Genomic DNA, 22,261 nt, shown 5'->3' with positions numbered 1-22,261 from the left:
CTCTTCGAGTTTGGATCCTTCCCCATTCATTTGCATGGAGAGATTGTTTGTTTATTAAACCTTTAATATCTCTGAAGTTATACATTTTATGAAAAAATTGTGAATTATGAAAGTATGCTCCTGTGCAAGACGAACAGGACAAACTTTGAATGGAGTTTCTACGATGAAGTATGAATGAGTAGGAACGATCATAATTCTGCATGAAATATTAAAATTCATAAAAGTTGAATTTATTTGAAATTTTGCAGTGTAGCAAAAAATTCTGAATCATACAGATTAATGTCCTGAAATAGCTGAACAATTGAAGGTGTATATGAAGTTTGTGGGAATAAGTATGAATGAGTGGCTGGGATCTGAATATTTTTCATAAAACGTTGAATAAATATGAAATTATGAATTTTTTTGAAAATGTTGAAATGGTCCAAGAAAGCCCTTGAAGAGCTGAAAATGTTGATATGTTGAACATGTATGAAGGTTGAAGTATGTTGAAGTTATTGAACGCCAAAGAACGTACGGAATAATAATAATAAGAATAAATACGCAGAATATTAAAGCTGTGAATGCTTTCAGCATTCACACCAATAATAATAATAACTAGAATTGCAATTCCTTGAAGAAATTGCGGTGTGAATGCTGACGCTAATGTTGAAGAAGCTGACGCTTCACTGCTGAATGTTGATGAAGAACGAAGGATGAATATATCTGAATCAACAGAATGGTTGAATAATAGAATGTTTGAAAAATGTGGAATATTTGGAAGTTTGAATGGACTTTCTAGCTGAATTGAGGAATGAATTATGACCTTGAAGTATGACCTCCAAAATTTAATCAGTTCATCTTTGAGTCAGAATCAACATTTGTGAAAAATTTGAAGAAAAACCGTGGAAGCGTTCATGAGAATGCAGTCACAAAAGGCAACATCACAGTGACCTTGAAATTTGACCTTTGACCTCTAAACTCTTGTGATGTCATCTCTGAGTCATAATCAACATCTGTGCAAAATTTTAAGAAAATCTGGTGAAGTCTAAAATTTGGTGTTGGAATGGGGAATTGAACCCCCAACCCTGTGTTCAGCTCAATCAGAATACTACCATGTAATGTCCTGAAGGAGCTGAACATGTAGAATGTGGTATGAAGTTTATCGGATGAAAACTGACTGAGTAAAGGCAACTTGAATTTTGTGTGTGTGTGTGTGTGTGTGTGTGTGTGTGTGTGTGTGTGTGTGTGTGTCTGTGTGTGTGTGTGTGTGTCTGTGTGTCTGTGTAGGGTGTTTGTGTGTGTGCGTGCGTGCGTGTGTGTGTGTGTGTGTGTGTGTGTGTGTCTTTGTGTGTGTGTGTGCATGTGTGTGTGCATGTGTGTGCGTGTGTGTGTCTGTGTGTGTGTGTGTGTGTGTGTGTGTGTGTGTGTGTGTGTGTGTGTGTGTGTGTGTGTCTGTGTGTGTGTGTGTGTGTGTGTGTGTGTGTCTGTCTCTGTGTGTGTGTGTGTGTGTGTGTGTGTGTGTGTCTCTGTGTGTGTGTGTGTGTGTCTGTGTGTGTGTGTGTCTGTGTGTGTGTGTGTCTCTGTGTGTGTCTGTGTGTGTGTGTGTGTGTCTGTGTGTGTGTGTGTGTGTGTGTGTGGGTGTCTGTGTGTCTGTTTGTGTGTGTGTGTGTGTGTGTGTGTGTGTTGTGTGTGTGTGTCTGTGTGTGTGTGTGTCTGTGTGTGTGTGTGTGTGTGTGTGTGTGTGTGTGTGTGTGTCTCTGTGTGTGTGTGTGTGTGTGTCTCTGTGTGTGTGTGTGTGTCTGTGTGTGTGTGTGTGTATGGGTGTCTGTGTGTGTGTGTGTGTGTCTGTGTGTGTGTGTGTGTGTGTCTCTGTGTGTGTGTGTGTGTGTCTGTGGGTGTCTGTGTGTGTGTGTGTGTCTGTGTGTGTGTGTGTGTGTGTGTGTGTCTGTGTGTGTGTGTGTGTGTGTGTGTCTGTCTCTGTGGTATGTGCAGGGTGAGTGTGTGTGTCTGTGTGTGTGTGTGTGTGTGTGTGTGTGTGTGTGTGTGTGTGTGTGTGTGTGTGTGTGTGTGTGTGTGTGTGTGTGTGTGTGTGTGTGTGTCTCTCTCTCTGTGCTCTCTATGGAGTTTGACCTACATTAGCCAATGATGTCATCGTTGAGTCATAGACAGGTGCACGTGCCAATGGTGTTACCATGGTTACAGAGAGCTAATCAGTGTCAATTGTAAACAGCTGCTAATCTACACACGTACAGACACTTGTGTCCCCAAATCCCCTGTCACACAGACAGAGGTTTTAAATGAACGCTAAGCCCGAACTAATGGCTGTATCTCGCAAACCGTTTGTCTGACAGAAAAAATGATGGTACCGTGAGAATGAGAAGATTCCAATTAATATTCACTGTGACATTTGGGTCTGTATTGTAAACAATTTGGTTAGGCCAGCAAGTTGAAAATGGAGTTCATTTGACATCCGATCATGGAGTGTAGCTCCATCCACTCACTGTTTGATTTTGATAATGCGTGCCTTCAAACAAGGCTGTCTCATGAGAAAACTAAACATTTGTTGAAAAAACTGTTTATGTTTATGAAAGAGGGAAGTCAGCTGAATATTTATATGTTAGAATCATGTTTCTAGGATGACGTATGAATGAGCAGATAGGTTTGGCGTCATGTCCAAACTCTTCGAGTTTGGATCCTTCCCTATTCATTTGCATGGAGAGATTGTTTGTTTATTAAACCTTTAATATCTCTGAAGTTATACATTTTATGAAAAAATATTGAATTATGAAAGTATGCTCCTGTGCAAGACGAACAGGAAGAACTTGAAATCGAGTTTCTACGATGAAGTATGAATGAGTAGGGACCATCATAATTTTGCATGAAATATTAAAATTCATAAAAGTTGAATTTATTTGAAATTTTGCAGTGTAGCAAAAAATTCTGAATCATACAGATTAATGTCCTGAAATAGCTGAACAATTGAAGGTGTATATGAAGTTTGTGGGAATAAGTATGAATGAGTGGCTGGGATCTGAATATTTTTCATAAAACGTTGAATAAATATGAAATTATGAATTTTTTTGAAAATGTTGAAATGGCCCATGAAAGCCCTTGAAGAGCTGAAAATATTGATATGTGGAAGTTGTATGAAGGTTGAAGTATGTTGAAGTTATTGAAGGCCAAAGAACGTACGGAATAATAATAATAATAATAATAAGAATAAATACGCAGAATATTAAAGCTGTGAATGCTTTCAGCATTCACACCAATAATAATAAGAATAAATACGCAGAATATTAAAGCTGTGAATGCTTTCAGCATTCACACCAATGATGTAATCCACCATTGAAGTACTGCTTCCTCTAGCGATCCGGTCGAACTGTGTGTACGCCTCGTACTGCCGGTCCTTTTCTTCTTTCAAAAACACCGAGTCCAATTTAGTCAGAAGTGCAGTCATTCCCGTGTCGGAATTTAAGTCGCCAGCAGCAATTTCCAGAGCGCTAGCCTTGGCTCTCCCCTTTAGCGACAAGGTAACCGCCAAGGCTTGCTTCTTTTTATCCAGTTCGGTGACGAGTCTCCATATTTCGATCTCATTTTTCCAGCTTTCGTATGACGTCTTCTCGTCAAACGGTGGCGGAATTTTGTAATTCACAGCAGCGGCCATCCTCTGCTACCAATGTTAATCCAATAACCACAACGACAGTTGTTCGAGTTTAGACTTTTACTGAACGTTAGCATATCACATGCACAACCATGGCCGTCGCCATTATTCACAGTCAGAGAACAGCCACTACGCTTGCCGCGCACGCGCAGTAGATAACATGCAACTTAACAATTCGAACGTTTTTATTTATTTTTATTTGCACTTATCTCCGTTTGTAGGCTATTTAAGATCCTAATTCGTTTTGTTTTTTGTTGGTATCACTCCATGGAAAAATCCGTGAAGGCATTTTTTATTAGTTGTAAGAATGGCTTCATCCGTTTTGCAGAGGAACTCCATATATGATAGACCTACATGGCTTATAATAGGCCTATATCTGGATTCATTTTACACAAACACATTCGTTCTCGCACCTCATACATGTGCCGACGGAGTCGCCGTTTCTCCTTTCTACACTTTCTGTGCGTACGCATGGGTCTGCGTGGAGGACCGCACATCTTCCCGTCAAGTTTGCTTTTTATAAATCGCAATGTTTGCATAGAAATTGGCGTGCGCCCTCTTCTGGGCATACGCCACGTTTATAAATGAGGCCCCTGGGCTTTGAAGTTTAGTCCCCTGTTGCATATAGAGATCATGTTTAGATATGTATAATGCAATGTTTGTTAGTGCTATCTATCTGATCTAAATGTTACACAGTTACAGATTGTATTTTTTGCCATGACAGCACATAACAGCTAAACACTACCCCCAGTGAAGCTTTGTGTGAAATTTGTTCTCCGTTGTGTTTATAAGACTACAGGAAGCAACCAAACACACAATCAGGTTTGCATTTTGAATCTAGCAAATTTAAAGAGCAAATGTGTATTTGAATAAACAAAATTATTGACACTAAATGTCTGCTTTAACTACCTCTCTTCTTTACTGGAATATATAAACAGTAATCTGAAGTTCTGCCATCACTGCATCAGCTGCAGCATCTGCTCACCTCTCCATCTGGACCCAGAGCAGGAGTCTGACCCTCTGCGTTCTCCAACTGAAAGACAAGAAGTAGCTGACTAATCCCAACATACAGATCACATACAGCTCTTAGGTGTGAAAGTCACTGATTATAAAACATTGTTTTTTTTGGTGCTTTAGCTCAGAGAAAATTACACTTTACAACATTGCAACAGGTCCATCCATCGCCCACTGGTTTCCATACCTTCTTCTTTTTCTTCTTCTTCTTATTTTTCTCCTTGAGGGCCTGGGCAGCTTTGTGAGCTCTGACCAGTTCTGTGAGGTTGGCCACATACTCGTCAGTTTGCTGCAGCAGGTAGGCCAGACGCTTATCCTTCTTCTGGTCAATCAGTTTACGATAACCCTCCTCATCCTCGGCCTGGGAGGAGAGACACATACACATGTGTGTATACATGTGTGTGTATGTGTGTGTGGGGGCGGGGGGGTGAAGGAGGGAGGGGGGGTATATACTGGCAAGAGTGTAACATGCACGGCCATATGCAACTACTGGTGTTGCTGTGTGTGTTTGCTGCCATTTTGCTTTGTTCTTACCATAAGCCTCCTCATCCTCTCTTTCTCGATACGCTCATTCTCTTTCTTCTGCTCCCGCTCAGTGTTGGCGTGGTAGGTGGCCACGGCTTTGGTCAGTTTCTGCATTTTGCCTGTGATGGAGCGGTGGTACTCCTTGAAATCTTTGGCGTGCTGCAAGATGCTGTTGAGGTACTCCTAAGATTAGAGCACAAGGATGATTGGTGAAGGACAAAGAAAAACAAAACAAAGGAAAAGAGAGAAGTCATTTTTAAAATACCGCTTTTAATCTTAGCGAAGGGAACGTCACAGCTGCATTTGTCCTCTACCTGATGCTTCTGCCTGCGTTTGCGCTCTTGCTCAACCTTCTGCTGTTTCTCCAGTTTCTCCGTGATGCGGGCCTCTCTCAGGGACTGGCGCTTGCTTCGCTTGTAGGCCTTGGCATCAAGGGCAGTCTCCAGAGCTGTGTCACGACGCATACACACCACCACCTCTTGACGCAGCTGTGGAGAGTCCAGAACACATACACGTATACAACCAAGAGGACTCAGTCATTATCATCACCACCACTGAAAATACGAAACATGTGACGGTGTGAAGGTTGAAAGTGAAGGTGAAAATGTGACGCTTGATAAGGTAGTGCACACCTGTCTCTGAAAGTTAAGCAGTCGGAGGGCTTTGAGCTCTATAGTAGCTTTGGTTCTTAAATCACCAGCCAGAGAGCCCGGCAGGTTCTCCAGCTCGGTGATACGATGAGCAATGCGAGCCTGTAGCCTGCGAAAGCATAAACAGCACTGATTTGCAGTTATTTCATTATGTATTATAAAATTTTTATGGTTTTTTTCTACTTTCCTGATTTTGAATACCTCTGCTGTACAGTATACAAAAAAAGCTTATGGTAAGTGTGTGGCACTGTTGAAAGTTGAAACAGTAATGTTTACTATTTATGGTACAACATAGATACGACAACCTCTCAGTTTCAAATTGCGAAAGTTAAAATCTATTTACTCCCCAGAAACAGTAATATTAAAGTGGTGTGATCTGTGCTTCCACAAAAGGCGGTGCTGTACCTGTACTCCCTCTCCTGCAGTATCTCCACTGGGTCGAGCCCACAGGGTTTCTGAATGGGGGTGATGCGGTTCTGCTTGGCGTGGTAAGGCATCATGGGAGTGGGGTGTGCAGGCTGGCCGGGGGACTGCGTCTGTGGAGGCATGACTGGGGAGGCAGCGGGGGGAACTGAAGGGGGGGCAGGAGAGGGCCGACCGGTGGGCTGTGGGGGAAGCAGCTTTTGGGATGTGTTGGAGGGGGCTGCTGCATTCACCATTGGACCTGGAGGCAAGTGAAGTGATTTAAATAAAGGAAAGATCAATACCATTGCTGCTGAAAGTGCTACCGTAGTCTACAATATATTGGGACATTACAGTACCCATCAGACATTTTGACATGTCAGAGCAGGAAAAGCACATGTGTCTAACTAATAACATTAGAGTGGATTAAGGGTTATAAATGGAATTTATATGGGCAAACAAGCTGCCAATTCCGTCAGTATCAGAGTTAGGTTTCAACAAAGGTACTCACACTAGCTCAACAGCAAAAGAGGATGACGGCTTTCACAAGGTCTTACAGCAGCACCACATACCTTCAGGCCAGCACTTGGGAGGTCCGTTTGGGTTTTGTACCTGCATCACAGCTGGAGTACCAGATGGGCCTGGAGGAGGCATGTTTGGACCCATCATTCCTAAAGAAATAAGGAGATATTCTATTAAGTCTTATGGCATATGTATAACACAGGTCCTTTCCAATTTGAGAAGACAAATGTGGGAGTTTTGGGAAAGTAACTGCAGTAATAAGATTTAAAGTTCCATACCAGTATGAATCTAATGTATTTTTATTACCCATCAGACTGTAGGATATAACTTGGCATTCCAGATATTTCCCATGAATGCTCACCATGAGCTCGACTGTAGCCCGAGCCCATTGGCCCTGGTCCTGCCGGTCCAATCACTGGCCCGCATCCCACTCCAGGAGCCAGGCTCGGCATGGGCTGCTGCTGCATTCCAGGCATCGGCCTTTTCCCCTGGACAGCCATCTGGAGGTGGTCGGGTAGGGGCTGTCCCCGGGCTAGCATCTTATAAGCCATGATCTGGGCTCTGAGTTGGTGTAGCTGGTTCTGGTTAAAGGGAGTAGGGCCGCCGGGACCTCCATGGCCTCCAGGTTCAAGACCAGATCCCAGGCCGGTAATACTGGAGCCCAGACTGGGTCCAGGGCTAGGACCCGGGCCGGAGCTACCTGCTGGTCCCAGACGGTTACTGGGGCCCAGAGTGTGTTGATCTCCAGCCGGGCCATCCAAAGGTGCAGAGGCAGAACCGTGAGCACCAGAGGAGGACGACGACGACGATGAAGGCATAAGAGGTCCAGAGGGAGGACCATTAGAAGGGACGGGGCTGGAGTGGTCGGAGCCGCCTAATGGAGAATGGTAACCTTCAAGACACAGACAGAAAGACAGACAGCACTCAGAACAAGAGCACTCACCGGGCTGAAGGAAACATTTGCATTTTGGGAAATATGGTTATTTTCTTTTGCAGTGACTTCCTGGAGCACACTGCCAGATAAACAATGACTTATTCTTTACCACAATTCAAGTCCCGCCAGACTGTTATTTCATAACTTTTAAACACTGACTCACAATGCTAAGCCTGTCTGTTTATCTTGTTTCATCTCTTCCTTATAGTTGACTGCATGCAGAGGCCCAGCCACAAAGTTACTACCTGACTGCTAACGCTGGCTTTGTTCGAGCTGGACTGAGATGTGACACCGTAATATTGAAATAAATGTGTTAAAGTCTTGTCTTACACAATGCTGGAAAGGATGACATTGCTTAAGATGATTCTGCGTATGATAAGCACCTTGGGAGTGTTGGTCTAGAGGACTCGGTGGAGGGCCCATACCACTGTGTCCGCCCTGTCTCATTGACAGTCCCTTCATCTGACTGAAGCGGCTCTCCTCGCTCATGCTCTTCTCGTGTAAGCTCTCCATGGGCTGTGGGAGAAATCACAGAGTTCAAATGTGTCCCAGACAGTGGGGAAATTATTAAGTAGCTGCAAATGTAATATACTGTAGGTCTGCTAGGGGGAAATCACATTACAATAAATACTAAAACATGATATATAATATGAAAGGCATAGCAAAATAATGGCATTGTACTTCATATCATTTTAGAAATTAGACTAACGATTGCTCTCTGAAATAAGGATTGGTGTATGAGTTATAATGTGCCACTGTCAATCAGCATCTGCCAGTATAAAATAGTGGAGCTATTATAAACGTATCCCTATTTTATTTCCCTACACAGTACAAGGTCATAAGAACATCCCTTTTCTATTTGAATATGATATTATATGAAGTATTTCATATGGATAATGGACATTTTTGGAATATGATTTTAAGAAATAACTGCTGACACTCTCCACCTGTTTCCAAAAGGATGTAGTCCTTACTTTGTGCAAAGGATGCATGTTGTCCTGGCCATACCCAGAGGGCCCTGGCTGTGAATGTCCAGAGGGGGGTCCAGGGCTGGGGCCCATCCTACTGTGAGAGGAGCCTGGGGAGGGCCCCGGGGAGGGACCCGGACCTGGGCGAGGGGTGCCTCCCATGGGGGGATCTGGGGTGGACATTGCCCTGGTTCTCCTGCTCCTCCTGGATTAGCAGCATCGGCATTATAGAAAAGAGACAAATAAGGGACATAAGGTGAGAGGGTGAGAGAGAGAAATAAGTAAATGTTTGCAAAGAAGTGTGGCAATGCAGTATGTAAAGGTTAGTAATAAATATGCATTCATCAAATGGTTTGATTTTTTTTAATATGTTTTAACAAATCCTGGCACTCAAGCTTTATATGCCTTCAATTATGCTTTTCTAATAAATTAAGTGGTCGCACAATCTTTCATGATATTCGTGAATTTAGGAACACGCCTATAGGACTTCATTCTCCTGATGCGCTGCACCAAAACACCCGTTGCGCCCATATGCATTACAGCTGCAGGGTCTACCACTGCACTTCTACTGAGCACGGGCATATACAGCAAATTATGTACATGAGCCCATTCTACTGAGAATTCCCTCACTCCAGACCATGGTAGGGTGTCTCGTTAAATATAAAAAGGGGGAATGGCGGAATGTGCTTGTGCTACTGACCTACCCGCATCCACAGGACAGGTAGTTCGAGGAGAAATTCTGCGCTCCCGAGTTTATTTTTGGGGGAGATGAAAGAAGACGCAGCGGTTGTCGCAATTAGTCCACTCACCCTCTTCGTAATCTGCCTTCTAGCGTTGATTTGTTTCACCGCCGTGGCTCGAGCGCCCCCTCCGCCGCTCCTATGACCGAATGTCTAGTCACGGCTGCCTGTTCGCTAGCGCGCCGCGCATGCGTTAGCAGTGAAAAGGCTCTGCTCTCAGACCATGGCTCAGACTGTACATGAAGTTTGGACTATAATATTAACATGTTCATCTTAGTTTCATTATGAACATTAAAAAATATGAAGATACAAGTCTGGTATGATGATATGATACAATCAACTTTTGAAAAAAATGCATCTACACTAATTTAGTTTCCTGTTTCCTTTCCTTTTCAACATTTTAATGAATTAATGTGAATAGGACTGTTACAACGTGATGAATTAGGGTTTCATATTCGAATAGTAGTTATTGTAGGCTTCTGAATTACTTAAATTTTATTTATTTGTTTTAATAGTGAGTATTCTACCCAGGAGAAAAGTTCACAAAACTAAATCCATATTTGATCAGTTTGAGTTGAAGTGATCATGAATACTACCACCACCACACACTAGATGGAAAAACTAGTTATGTGCAATCAAAGTTTTTTTTAATGGCTTTTTAGATCTTGATCATACTCTAGCTAGAGTCACACACAGAGAAAGAAAATCAAAGAAAATCACATTGTGATGACCGACTGCAGTATAATTCCTCTACAATAAACTAAAATATCTAATAGACTGAATCTTAACTACAGCAACATTTTACACAGAGTAACTATCCCTTCTTTGTAGCCTAACATTTGCTGTATACAGCACAGTTGGTTAGTTCAAAAAGCCCCAAGACATTAATTCCTCTGAGGACATTTTAAAGACGAACATTGCATGATACTAAATAGCTAGAGCTTCTTCTGCACATTTTAGCACATGGAGTACATGTCTTCAAAAACAGTGTATGAGACATGAGTAACATGTGATTCCAGTGTTTGAAGTTTAATCAGAACAACAAACCAAACAACAGTAGTAGTGCAACTTGCAGTAGTAGCCTTCATGTAGAAAAGGAGACAGACAAAACACAACTGGCATTGCAACAGAAGCTCCAGGCAGACACTCCAATCGGCTTGTGCCGGTATTACTAGTTTTAACACTTTGACAAGTAAAACCCATAACTTAAGTAAAAAAGAGCTGTTCTGGGTTTTACCTTGCACAAGTATCTTATAACTTTATAATCCTGCTTCAGGGGATAAACTGCATCTTACCAAAAGAAAATAGTCAATTATCTCCAATAAAAAGATTTTCTCCCACCCCCAAGTCAGGAGTCAGAAGCTGCTCTTTAGGAAATTTGTAAAAAAGCAGATTACTGCAAGTGTTTCTTATTCTTAATGGTCAATAATGGAGTGCCAAAGCATGTGGGAAATCATGTTCTTTTTCAACTGTGGGATATTGGGGTCATACTGCAACACTAGACAAATTTCACACCTGTTCGAGATGCTCTGGGAAGAATATGAAATTTCTAAAAGAAACATGTGACAAACTCCTTAACATCGGTACACTTACTAAAGACAAAAAGGAAATCACAACAACCCTGCACTCGCTCACACTAAAACAGACATTCATACACCTGATAAATAAATGTAAATAAAGAAAATTAAAAAGGTGATGTACAGCAGATGGTATATAATACAAGAATAATATAAGGCCCCTCCCCATACCTGACCAGTGAGTTAATTAAATATCATGTGGATCACACGTCACCTTCAGCACATCCTGTTCACGACCAAAACACAAAAGTTGAGTGTATTTGATTTTACATTTCTAACCATGATCCATTTTGAAATCGTGCCTTTTGCTAGGAAAATAATATCCAGTCCATACCAATTAAAGTAATGCTTATTAGTTTAGTTTACCCATCCACACAAAAGGTGAAGGAGCCACTTAATTTTTATTTTATTTCTATTGACCAGTGAAGGCAATAAAGCACAAAAGAGTCATGTCAGCTTTGATGCTGCACCTTCAGCAGAATTGAAGTCCTTCCCTTTGAGAGGAAATGAAGAGTCCTTTTCTGCCCTCCACAGGTCAGAGCAGAGAGAGCATCCTTACAAGAAGACAAACTCATCACTGTTTCTTCTGTTGTTGCTCTTTTCCAGATTGCCCGTGGGCAGAATGTGGGCTGCAGGTGCATTGTTAATGCTGCTGTGACCCTCAAGTCCATAATCCTGCCCCCGGCCCTCTATGAAGGTAAAGATGGGGTATTTCTCCTTCGATAGAGACAGGGCCTGCGAGGACAACAGAACATGGTCAAAACTCTCCCACAACCCTACAGAATACCTCACTGAAGAAGACTGATTAAACAGGAAAAAACATCACTTAAAGAGAATGCATAAAATCCAATAACAAAACAAGTCTTTTTACAACATTTGTGAAAAAAAATGTAACTTTCAATTTTGATTACTTCCATCGTTGCATTCGGTTTTATACCAATAATCAGGTGACCAGTTTATATTTTTGTTTAAGAACAGCATGCTGGGAGAAGAAAGGATGCCTGGCTGCAGTGAGTGTAAAAACGAAAGAGGTTAATGATGGTAAAATATTTGATAAACATAAGCATAGCTTCTGTGGATTTTGTTAACCAATCACCTTAGTACGTTACACCAAGCAAATACCTGCAATCGTGGTTCCTGGGAGCAGAGAAGTCTTATTTTTATGTTGTGTCTCGGTTACCCCCTACCTAAAACCCCCTCTTTGAATTTTCACAGACCCAGTGTTAGCTTCTATGTGGAGGGAAAGTTATATAAGAAAATCTTGTTCTAAAAAGACAGCTGTTTATTTGGGTAACTCAAGCCACATATTATCTTAAGAATAAACTTCTGATTGTATTTTTTCAACAGAACAGAGATTGTTCTCTTGATAGTATGAAAACGATTATTTATTAGACCAAACAAAAAAACTGTTGCAGTATTTAAATTGGCACCTTTCTATAATTTTAAGACAAATTGTGAACCTATGCCTTAACAGAATAGCAAGTGGAAGTAGTAAAAGAAGTTATGTGCTCTTCTTTAATTAAATGCTATCAAGCCTTTAAAGCCAGATCATGGTGCAAAGACTCACCACACTGACAGCAGAACATAAAGACTCAAAGTCCTTCTTGGTTTTGGCATAAAAGCCGATGGTGCAGCTTGGATCCATGCGGTTGAAGGGCATCTTTTTGGGGGAGCTACAGTGGAACGACTGGACGGTGACAGAGGGACACAGAGGTCATACAAAAACATATCAATAAAAGTTCATGACAGGACATGTAATATGTAACTTACAGTCAAAACGGTATTGAGCATAGATAAAAAAGGCAGACAGACAAAAATGTAGAAGACAGACACAGACAGCACAACCTACCTCCAGTGAGAAGTTGGCTTGAGAAACATCCACCACAGGCTGGCAGTAGTGAGGGTCCAGATAGAGCAGCTGCTCATCTAACGTACAGGTAGAGGAATTAAAAACAGAATTAAAGTACAAAATCACTGCCCGTCTAGAAAACTGATGCATGACGTTTTCATATATCCAAGAGGAGGTTTCTTAAGTGGGGGATCATGCACAAAAACACCACGAGTTAAGCTCTTTCTAAGGAATATGTTGCTCCATTCAGTCTTTCAAAGAAAAAAATAAGAGGCTGGGTCTCACCTTGGAAGCCAACAAAGTAAAGTGAATGCTTCGGTTTGCCTCCGATGATTCCAATACAACAGTCCAGCTTTAGGATGTTCTGGAAGTAAACACACTGTTTTAAATACGAGTTTAGGAGCAATATTCTTTTTTTTTAATTTTTTTTAATGGCATTTTTATGCTTTATTAAGACAGAGATTAAATGAGGGCATAGAGGGGAATGACATGCAGAGAACACCACAAGCCAGATTTGAACCCGTGGTCTGCTGCTTCTGAGGACTGAACCTTTATTGGGGGGCACTCTAACCACTACACCACGAGTACCCCGGCAGCAATATTCTTTATGAAACGTTTACTCTCAGGAACACAGAGGGTGTCTATGGATTGGTGCTTTGAGGCAGAATATGCAGACCTTGACACATTCGATGTAGGACGGGTTGAGGGCTTCCCCTCCCAGCCGTACAGGCACCAGTATAATGACAGACTTCCAGGCCTGGCTGGACAGATCAGGGGGAGTCTGGCTTAGTGACAGGTCACATAGACGCATCACATCCTCTTTGTACACTGTGCAGAAACACCATGAGAAGAAATATGCACACATAAGAAAAACAACCAAGAAGGACATTTTCCCAAAAATGAGTACATACTAGAGAAAATAAAGAAATATAGAGTTAAATCTTAAGTGAACTCTCACATGGAGTAATTATCCAATTCAGCAAATATATAGTCTTAATCTCACCAGTGCAATCCTGAGCCACATATACAGCCAGGTTGTGTACCATTGACGTTTTGGCTACTGCTTTCCTGAAATAAATGTATTCATAACTTCAAACGATGGTCAAGTGTCATCTAAATCATTTAACAAAGGTGTGGAGCTTTGTGTGTTAAGAGAAAGCTTCTTCCACTGCCCTTACCTTAGGATGTGTGCCACTATAGAGGGGCCATACCAGTCACCGGCCTTCTTCCCTGAACTTTTGCCGATTTCCACCAGCTGGTGAACCCCGAAAGGTGCTGTGGGCTGATCCCCGAACCAGGTGACCAGCTTGTGGTGGATTGGCTCTGCCTGCCTGTCCCTTGCAGACTCAGGTCTCTGTTTCAGGCTGCATTTAGGCGCCTGTTCACTGGGCAGAGACTTTTCAGAGGTGCTGGATCCTCGTGGAGAGCCAAAGGAGGGGATGGGGACACCCCCAGCTCGGGCCGGTGAGCGTGGTCTCAACACCTCAAAATCCACCTCGGTTAGCTGTTGAGCGTCCGGCCAAGCCCAGTCTACAGAGAACAAAAAGGTTCACAAAAGTAATCTATTACAGCAAGGCTAAAGAAGTGGGGATATTTTATTTCTTACATGTTGTTCGGTTTTCTAGCTTTGAACAAATCAAGACAGTAGAAACTTTTTGAATGTCACACTGATAAGCATGGAGTAAATGTTTTTTTTTTGTAAACACAAAGTGAGATAGCAGAAGAGAGACCCAGTGTAAAAAGAGCTCTGAGACAGACGAACACTGTCTTTGATGAAAATAAACAGAGATAAAACAGGACAAGTTAGTGCATAAAATATGTGTGAATAAAAAAAATAATGAGTGAAAAAATTTAGTATATAAGAACGTGCACGAGGGATACAAAAATTGGGAAGAGCCCTTGACATTCAACGAAGAAAGGAGGTCAAATGTGTCAGATGATCTCTCACCAGACAAAATAATCAGCTCAGTCTTATCAATTTAAAAAGGAGAGATGTAATATAAGTTACACTAGAGGGAGATAACTGAATCTGTTTCACTGAGTAGGAAAAATAACATAAACCAGCCTTTTAAAAACGGGTCTAGAAAGGACAACACATAATGCTCCTTCAATTTGTGAATGTGTGTGTTTGTGTAACTGTCAGAGAAACAAACCTCTTGGCATCAAATGGGCCAGGAGCCCCTGTGCCAGCAGCATCTGGCCACTGCGCAGCATACAGCCCCAGCCACAGTCAGTGGTCCAGGTGGAGCCCTCCAGCTGAGGAAACTCCCTCCTGTAGGTCAGCCAAATCCTGGACAAAAAAGCCAGACGAAACCGCTCCACCTCGTCTGAGATGAGGCCAAGAGAAAGAAAGAGAACCTTACATGTCTGAAATAGAAGCCTTTTTTTATTTTATTTTTTATTTTTTATTAAACATCTACAGCTTTGTATTCTCTGATGTAAAACACAGCAACTTTTCAGAGGAAAAGGGTTACACCCCCGAAGTTAACTAAAAACACACATCACTACAACACCTGTGGTCTGGGGCCTCATTTATCAAACTTTGCGTAGGATTTGCGTTAGAAGGTTGCTTTCGTAGGATTTAGGGCAGTGCGTGCGAAAGATATTTTCCGATTTATGAAGCAGTGCGCACTCACGTCCTACGCCTATTTCCCTTTATAAATCACAATCAACTCTAAATGTGGCGCAGCCTTTGCGGGCTTCACGTACCGCCCATATTTACCCATACATAGTCATCGACACGCCCGAATGAATATCATTTACTGAGTGCATGAAGGCGGTAGTGGCAATCGCCGACTGAAAGGGAAATGGAAAAATAAACTCCACACGGTGTGGATCACTGCGGTCACCCCGAAGTAGCCGTTGGAGAAGTGGCGAACAGGGAAAATATAGTTTGGTGGCAGTGTGAGCGTAAAGGCGATAGAGTGCAGCCTGTGGCGATCTCTGTGAACGCTGTGGCCGAAATAAAAAGAAGTGATCCGACATAAAAGTGGACGCAAACAAGTGCATATCCTCACTCACACAACAGTGTTTGTGCCACGAGCGGGGGGCACTGAGACCCCCCATGAGATACAGATTCGGAGAATTCATCCAGGGGCAGTGACGGGCGGCGGAGGGTTAATAATAAACTTCACAGTCCCTTTCAAAACACAATTGCGACGTGCTTAAACACAAAGAAAAACACATAAATAAAACGGACTAAAAGCCGTGAAAAAAATCACAGTAGCCTATGTGATGTACAGTAGGCTTATCATTAGTGTATGAAAAGGTGCACTCCTGTCTGCCTGACTGAGGCATCGAGAACAGCGTCAGTGTAAAAGTAATAGGCTGTATTCCACCTCAATATTATCAGAATTAATTCCACAACATGCAGATAGGTTATTCTTTAATAACTGCAGAGTTTATTCGAACGTTGCTATTTTGTTTTTATTTGCACTCATATGTCTCCGTTTGTAGGCTATTTAAGATCCTAATTCGTTTTGTTTTTGTTGGTATCACTCCATGGAAAAATCGGTCGAGGCATATTAATTGTAAGAATGGCTTTATCCGTTTTGCAAAGGAACTCCCGATGTATGACATGCATGCATGCATGGCTTAATACGATTAATTTTACACAGACACATTCGTTCTCGTACTTCATTCATCTGCCGACTGGAGTCGCCAGTTCTCCTTTCTCCACTTTTTGTCCGTACGCATGGGTTATATTGTGCGTGGAACACCGCACTTCTTCCCGTCAAGTATACTTTTGATAAATCGCAAATGTTGCTTAGTGAGCCACGTACGCACTCTATTGTGCGTACGCACCGTTGATAAATGAGGCCCCTGATCTTCTCCATGTCTCTCTTTCTACAGAGGAAATGCTTACAGGCCACTCTGATGGGAAAGGGATTAACCTTCAAATGTTTTAAAAACACGTTTAAAGCTTACCTTCACTGTTAAGCAGATAGGAGGTTCCCAGGACAGTGACAGGCGAGATTTTGTTGAAGGATGTTTTGGATTTTACAGTCCAACCTACAGAAAGAGGAAAATAATAATAAAAGGAAATAATAAATAAATAAACATAACATAACAAACAAATAGAACAAGACAAAGGCACCCAGAAACACATCCGCCTATGCCGTAGTACACAAACCATATTTGACGTTGTTCCATGCCGACATCAGTTTTGCTTTCAGCTTGTCCATCTCGTCAGGCTCTCCGGCTGCCTCTCTGTTGGGGTCTGCTGTCTGCGGCGGCCTGGGGCCATAGCTGCCCTGACGCTCCAGGGGCTGCTGCCTCCGGCTCTCCACCAGCTCATCCTGCATCACTCCCCCCACGTACTGCGCTGCACTGGGGGAAACGGAGTTCATGCCTCTGAGCACTCAGAGCCGGACTCGGATAGTCGACATAGCAACACAGAACTGACAGGAGAACAAGAAGAAAAAGGAGGAAGATGGCAAGAGGTCAGGTAAATTACTGACTTTTCAAACTATGCCTGACCAACTCTTAAACTTATTTCACTTAATATTTGCAGAATACTATATGGTGTCTTTTACCTCTAAAATTGGATTGTATGATTGTATATGGTCTACAGTAGAGCTGATAAGTTTATTAAAATAATCAGATTGTTCAAATAATCAGATTGTTGATCAATACAATGTTTAACTTTTTCAGCTTTTTATTTTTTTATATGAGATAAACATAATAGCAATAATCATGGAAGTTATTTTGGTCCTTTTAAAAATACAAGTTAGACAAACTAAATGGATTTTCTTTGGGTTTTGGACTGTCAGCCATAAAAAAACTAAACTGTGCTATTTGAATAAGTCACTTTGCGTTTTTGTAAATTGTGATGGACAGTTTCCCACTAAATCATTTATTTTTATGACATGTAATCAATAATGAAAATAACTGGTTTATCACACTGTCAAAGGGAAACTGCGCTTCAACCATATACTTTTCAGGAAGTTCTCACTTCCTGTAAAGTATAAATAAATACAACGCAGTCAGTGTAAAGTCATTCGTCATCAGCTGCTGCTGCTTTCACAATGAACACAACACAAAGAAAAGCACCAATGACGTTTCTACCCTGCCCTGAAACCGATGAGTAGCAGTTTCAACAGCGAACACAAGCACGGTGGTAAGACACTGATTGCATTGATGTGAACATTTATGTGCGAAAAAATAACCCTATCATGTGATTTGTATTTTACCACCGTCGGCTTTCTTTCTCGGCGCCTGCGAGAGTCATCCGATTACCTCGGCTGTCATCGTTTCATCTGTCACGACTCTAATAAAGTCTTTAAATATCTCGCAGGGACGCAAATAACATTTGAAGTGTATTATTTTTGTTGCTTCGTCGTTCATAAAACAATACATGTTCCTAACACAACACCCACGCCAAGTATTCACCTAAACGTAAAAGTTTCACTTGATGATAACTAGGTAAGCCTACCTGCTGTCAACGCCGGTTAAGCTGGTTGGTATCTTGAAGATGGTTGAAACATTATAGTGCTCTTATCTCTCTTCACTACTGCAGCCTTCACAGATAAATTAAATGCAATAGCCTTTGCTAATAGGAGCTAACGTTAGCATTTTCAGATGCTAGCTATTACCCGGCGTTCAACACTCAAACTGGAATGATCGTCCCTCTAACAAAATTCTGCAAATGTCAGTACGGTACGCGGTACCCACATCTGACAAACAAGCCAATTTATTCACACAGTTGTGGAGATAACGGGAGATAAGCAAATAGCGGGTTTAGCTCTCCCCTGCCAGTCACTGCATTAGCAATTCCCTCGGACAGCAGAGGACACTGACTTCCTGTTGTCCTTTCCTGACGCAACGCTATTGGTTGAACTTAAGTATTCACTGTGAGACAGCTGATTGGATAATATGGAAAATAGACATTAGCAGAGTTATATTGACTAAAATACTATATCGTCTTTAAGTCAATGCATACATAGTTTGTGTATTGTATAGTTATATACATTACTTTTAATACGTGTGACGGACGATACATTTTTGGGATTGATTAAAAAAGTCAAATTAAGGTGAGCGATCGTGGTGTAGCCTAGTGGTAGAGCCTCCCCCTAGGCTCAAAACCATGCTCAAAACCCATGGTCGGTTCTCTGCATATCTCCCTCCCTTTGCTTTATGTCAACTCTCTGTCTCTCCAAATCTCTCTAGTAAAAGCGAAAATGTAGCCTAAGTGTTTTATGTCCACATGTTTAATTGTGGGCCTTTTCACATGTGGTATTTTGATTTGCTCAAACAGGAACAAAACAACAATAAATATTAAATAATTAACAAATAACACTGTTTTTTTTTGCCATGCCCGAGTCAAATGACAATCATAGCTCTCTTAATTCCCAGATGAATCAGACATTCCTTGCTGTAAAAACTGGTCTATTATTATATAATTACCCGCATGTTTACTTTAGCCAAAAATAACTTTACCATGATACAATTATGCAAGGGTTACTGCAGGGTTTTCTATCACAGATGAGGCTTCAGGGAAAAAAAAGACTGAAAGGTGGCAAATTTTGAGAAAAAAAAATATTTTATTCCACATACTGCACTTTGGGTGTCTGTATTTGAATCACATCTATCACAAACAAAAATGTCCCAGGGTACAAATAGATACACTTTCAGTGAACAGAGAGTTGTGTAATGTTTTTATACTTGAACTTTTGTGTTGTAGAATCCATATTTGAATACAGTATATTTTGTTTTTCTTCTGATTAACTTACAAACAACAGCAAAATGAAGGTTTTACTTTCAAATAAAGTGCATTTATACTACTCTCTCTGTCAATCACATACAGAAAAAAAGTTATTCTTAAATGTGTAACACTATATAGACACCATTAATAAGGGAAAAGGCCTGAAAGTTGGCATACTAGCTGTAGAAGACTACATTACAGTCAGTTTTCTCAATCAGGTGATTAGAGCTGACCCATTTATTACATCAACATATAAAATATGTCCTTCCTATCAGTAGAATATATAAGACAGTATATTAAAAATGTTAATCCTTATTTCATAAAGACATAACTAACAGTCACGTGAAGAACACTATAGGAAAGGAATAAATTAATGTTTCAAGTGTTCATTTGATAATGACTTTATCATTCAAAACATAAATGCATATTCAGTAACCCTATGGCTAACAATATACACTCTGCAGTGTTTTGGTGGTCTTGGCTTCATCACAGAAACGTTCACTCCGACAAGTTTTCAATATTAACTTTTTATGGAAACATGTAAAACAGTGGATATTTTGAACCACTGGAGGGCAGTAGAGTCCAATGTTTAAAATTAAATAAGTCCCTGGTGCATGCATTTTCTGTATATAAATAGAAATAAAATAATTTTGTATTGCATTACCAAATGTTTCTATATGAATGACCTAAGAAATATTGTATCCTGCAGAAACCACAAAAATCAACTTCCCACTTTTTTTTTTTTTGGGACTGACAAAACCAAAACAATGCTGCCAGCTGATTTAAAACAACAAGCAACCGCTGCCAGCAGAATTGTACACTAAGTGTTTCACACAATAAACAGCGGAGAGCGAAAGATGGTGAGCAAACTCAAACACTTCAGCAAGTCACGCACTCATGTGCAGACTGAGTAGCCTAACCGTTGTTTGAGGCTAAAACTTTGGACCAAAAATCTATTTACGCCTACATTTCCGCTTTGGTTTGAGGTTTCTGTTGTTGTTGATTGAATCAGTTTTACATTTAGTGGTTCTAGAACCACTTCCAGAAAGTGATATTTCACAATGCATCAACTTAAAGCTAGATTAAATGGTTAAACCCCTTATAACTGCCAAAGTTATAAGGGGAAATCATCTCGTAGCAGGATAGTGACAGCAGGTCCTTCACACAAGTAAATGGTTTGCATAAGATTAGGAACACTGGATAGTTACTGAGAATCAACTACTGAAGAGATTAATAAGACCAGTGGTAAAGGAGAAAATGAAATTGTTGTCCTTCTCAGCATCTTGCTAAGCTCACACATCCAACAATCTGTATGTTACATAGCAAAGTGTGAGCATTACATAAATCAATTTTGACCTAGCCTGTAGTACATAACAAACGTCATTCTGATTATACAGTAGATAACCTTGTTTTTACAGCAACATGTTCATTGTGATATACTGTACAATGCCCACGTCCACAACCCCATCCTTAGCTATAGAGCCCTTTAACAAATAACAGTATGCTACATACACGACTGTCTGCTTTTCAGTTTTGGATTCACTTTATAAGATGTGCTTCATAGGACTTTTTTACACACTGTATTCACGTAGTTAATCTTCACTGTGCCTGTGGGATTTGTTAATAAAGTTGCTGTAACTGTTACTGGTCTGCTCATTTCCAGTTTGCTTTATGTCATGACCCTTTGCCGAGTCAACCGCACAGAGTGGAATTGCCACTTAAAAAGACACCCACACATGATGGCACACTTCTCACTCGCGTCCCATATAATGGACCACAGTGGTACAGATTTAAATGCATGAAAATCAGCTGCTGACACTGCTGCTTCCTGTGGCAATGTGAGTGTGTGTACATGTGTTTATTCATGTGTGTCAGTCAGAAAGAGAGGGAGGGAGAGGGAAAAAGGGCTGCGTTAGCCCTCCTGCGAAGGGGAGATAAGCGCTCAGCCTGAGCTCTGTCAACCCTGCTTTCCTCTTCCGAGGGACACAGCCTTCAAGAACCACCAGAAATAGACCCAAGGGAGCTTCTCTCTCTTTCTCTTTCTTTCGCGCACACACACACACATGCACACACACAATCACCCCCTGACAGACACAGCTGGGCAGTGTTTGATGTGACATCCACTGATGATGGAGCATCTGCCTTCCCTGACTATGCACATCAACTTGGTAAATTGCCCGATGTAGAAGGAAATTAGCTAAATCGTCTTGTTGCTTGTTTAACCCATTGTATCCACACAGCGGCTGTGTGCCATTTGTGAGGTTTGATGCACATGTCATAGTTCCTTCCCTTGTTTCGTTGTCTTGTTTGACGTGCAGTAAAAGAAGAGAGGGCTGGTTGAATGACAAAACAGAGTGACTGGATTTGGTATTCACAGTATTCAGCATCTTTTGATCAGTAAAGCACTTATTGACCTTCTTATACCTATAATACATGTACAGTACATAACATATGACATGCATTCACATAGACCCACACAGATATACATCTGATAAAGTGTTCCACGTAACATTAAATACTTTATAATATAAAATCAACAGATAATGCACCTTTACGGTAGATTATTTTACTCCTGGTTTTCAATTGGAATCAATAAATAACATTTTATATACTCTCAAACTGGAATGTACTTTTTTTTTAAGTGCTTGACTTCTGTTGCATTGTTCTTCCAAAAAAGGCATCTTTTGTTTTTTGTTTTTGTACTTTTTGTTAAGTCCCATTTATTGACCTCATGGGG

At 41.2% G+C, this 22,261-nt stretch overlaps 2 protein-coding genes across 2 annotated transcripts in view; both read right to left on the bottom strand.

Moving 5' to 3' along the window:
- smarca4b (SWI/SNF related BAF chromatin remodeling complex subunit ATPase 4b) overlaps positions 1–8,838 on the bottom strand; it is a gene marked incomplete at both ends in the record, with an annotated part of 41,991 nt that extends 33,153 nt beyond the window's left edge. The window contains 10 exons of the mRNA XM_080029238.1: positions 4,626–4,673; positions 4,842–5,015; positions 5,189–5,362; positions 5,494–5,667; positions 5,812–5,938; positions 6,235–6,493; positions 6,804–6,902; positions 7,115–7,645; positions 8,071–8,203; positions 8,662–8,838. Of these exons, the coding sequence (XP_079885364.1) occupies positions 4,626–4,673; positions 4,842–5,015; positions 5,189–5,362; positions 5,494–5,667; positions 5,812–5,938; positions 6,235–6,493; positions 6,804–6,902; positions 7,115–7,645; positions 8,071–8,203; positions 8,662–8,838 (1,896 nt within the window). The remainder of the gene's footprint in view (positions 1–4,625; positions 4,674–4,841; positions 5,016–5,188; positions 5,363–5,493; positions 5,668–5,811; positions 5,939–6,234; positions 6,494–6,803; positions 6,903–7,114; positions 7,646–8,070; positions 8,204–8,661) is intronic.
- Positions 8,839–10,093: 1,255 nt separating this feature from the next.
- Positions 10,094–18,593, bottom strand: atg4da (autophagy related 4D, cysteine peptidase a). Its single transcript, XM_080028974.1, has 11 exons — positions 18,256–18,593; positions 16,954–17,221; positions 16,749–16,832; positions 14,975–15,148; positions 14,000–14,351; positions 13,825–13,889; positions 13,498–13,649; positions 13,107–13,185; positions 12,822–12,898; positions 12,540–12,659; positions 10,094–11,707 (listed from the first exon to the last, which is right to left on the bottom strand). Exons 2-11 carry the CDS (start codon positions 17,168–17,170, stop codon positions 11,528–11,530), a joined length of 1,500 nt encoding a protein of 499 aa, XP_079885100.1. The 5' UTR covers positions 17,171–17,221; positions 18,256–18,593; the 3' UTR covers positions 10,094–11,527.
- Between the last annotated feature and the right edge of the window lie 3,668 nt (positions 18,594–22,261).

Source organism: Ammodytes marinus (genome assembly GCF_949987685.1).
Source record: "Ammodytes marinus genome assembly, chromosome: 6".
Taxonomy (NCBI): Eukaryota; Metazoa; Chordata; class Actinopteri; order Uranoscopiformes; family Ammodytidae; genus Ammodytes; species Ammodytes marinus.
The sequence above is the reverse complement of the archived record's forward strand: the minus strand, read 5'-3'. Positions and strand labels throughout refer to the sequence as shown.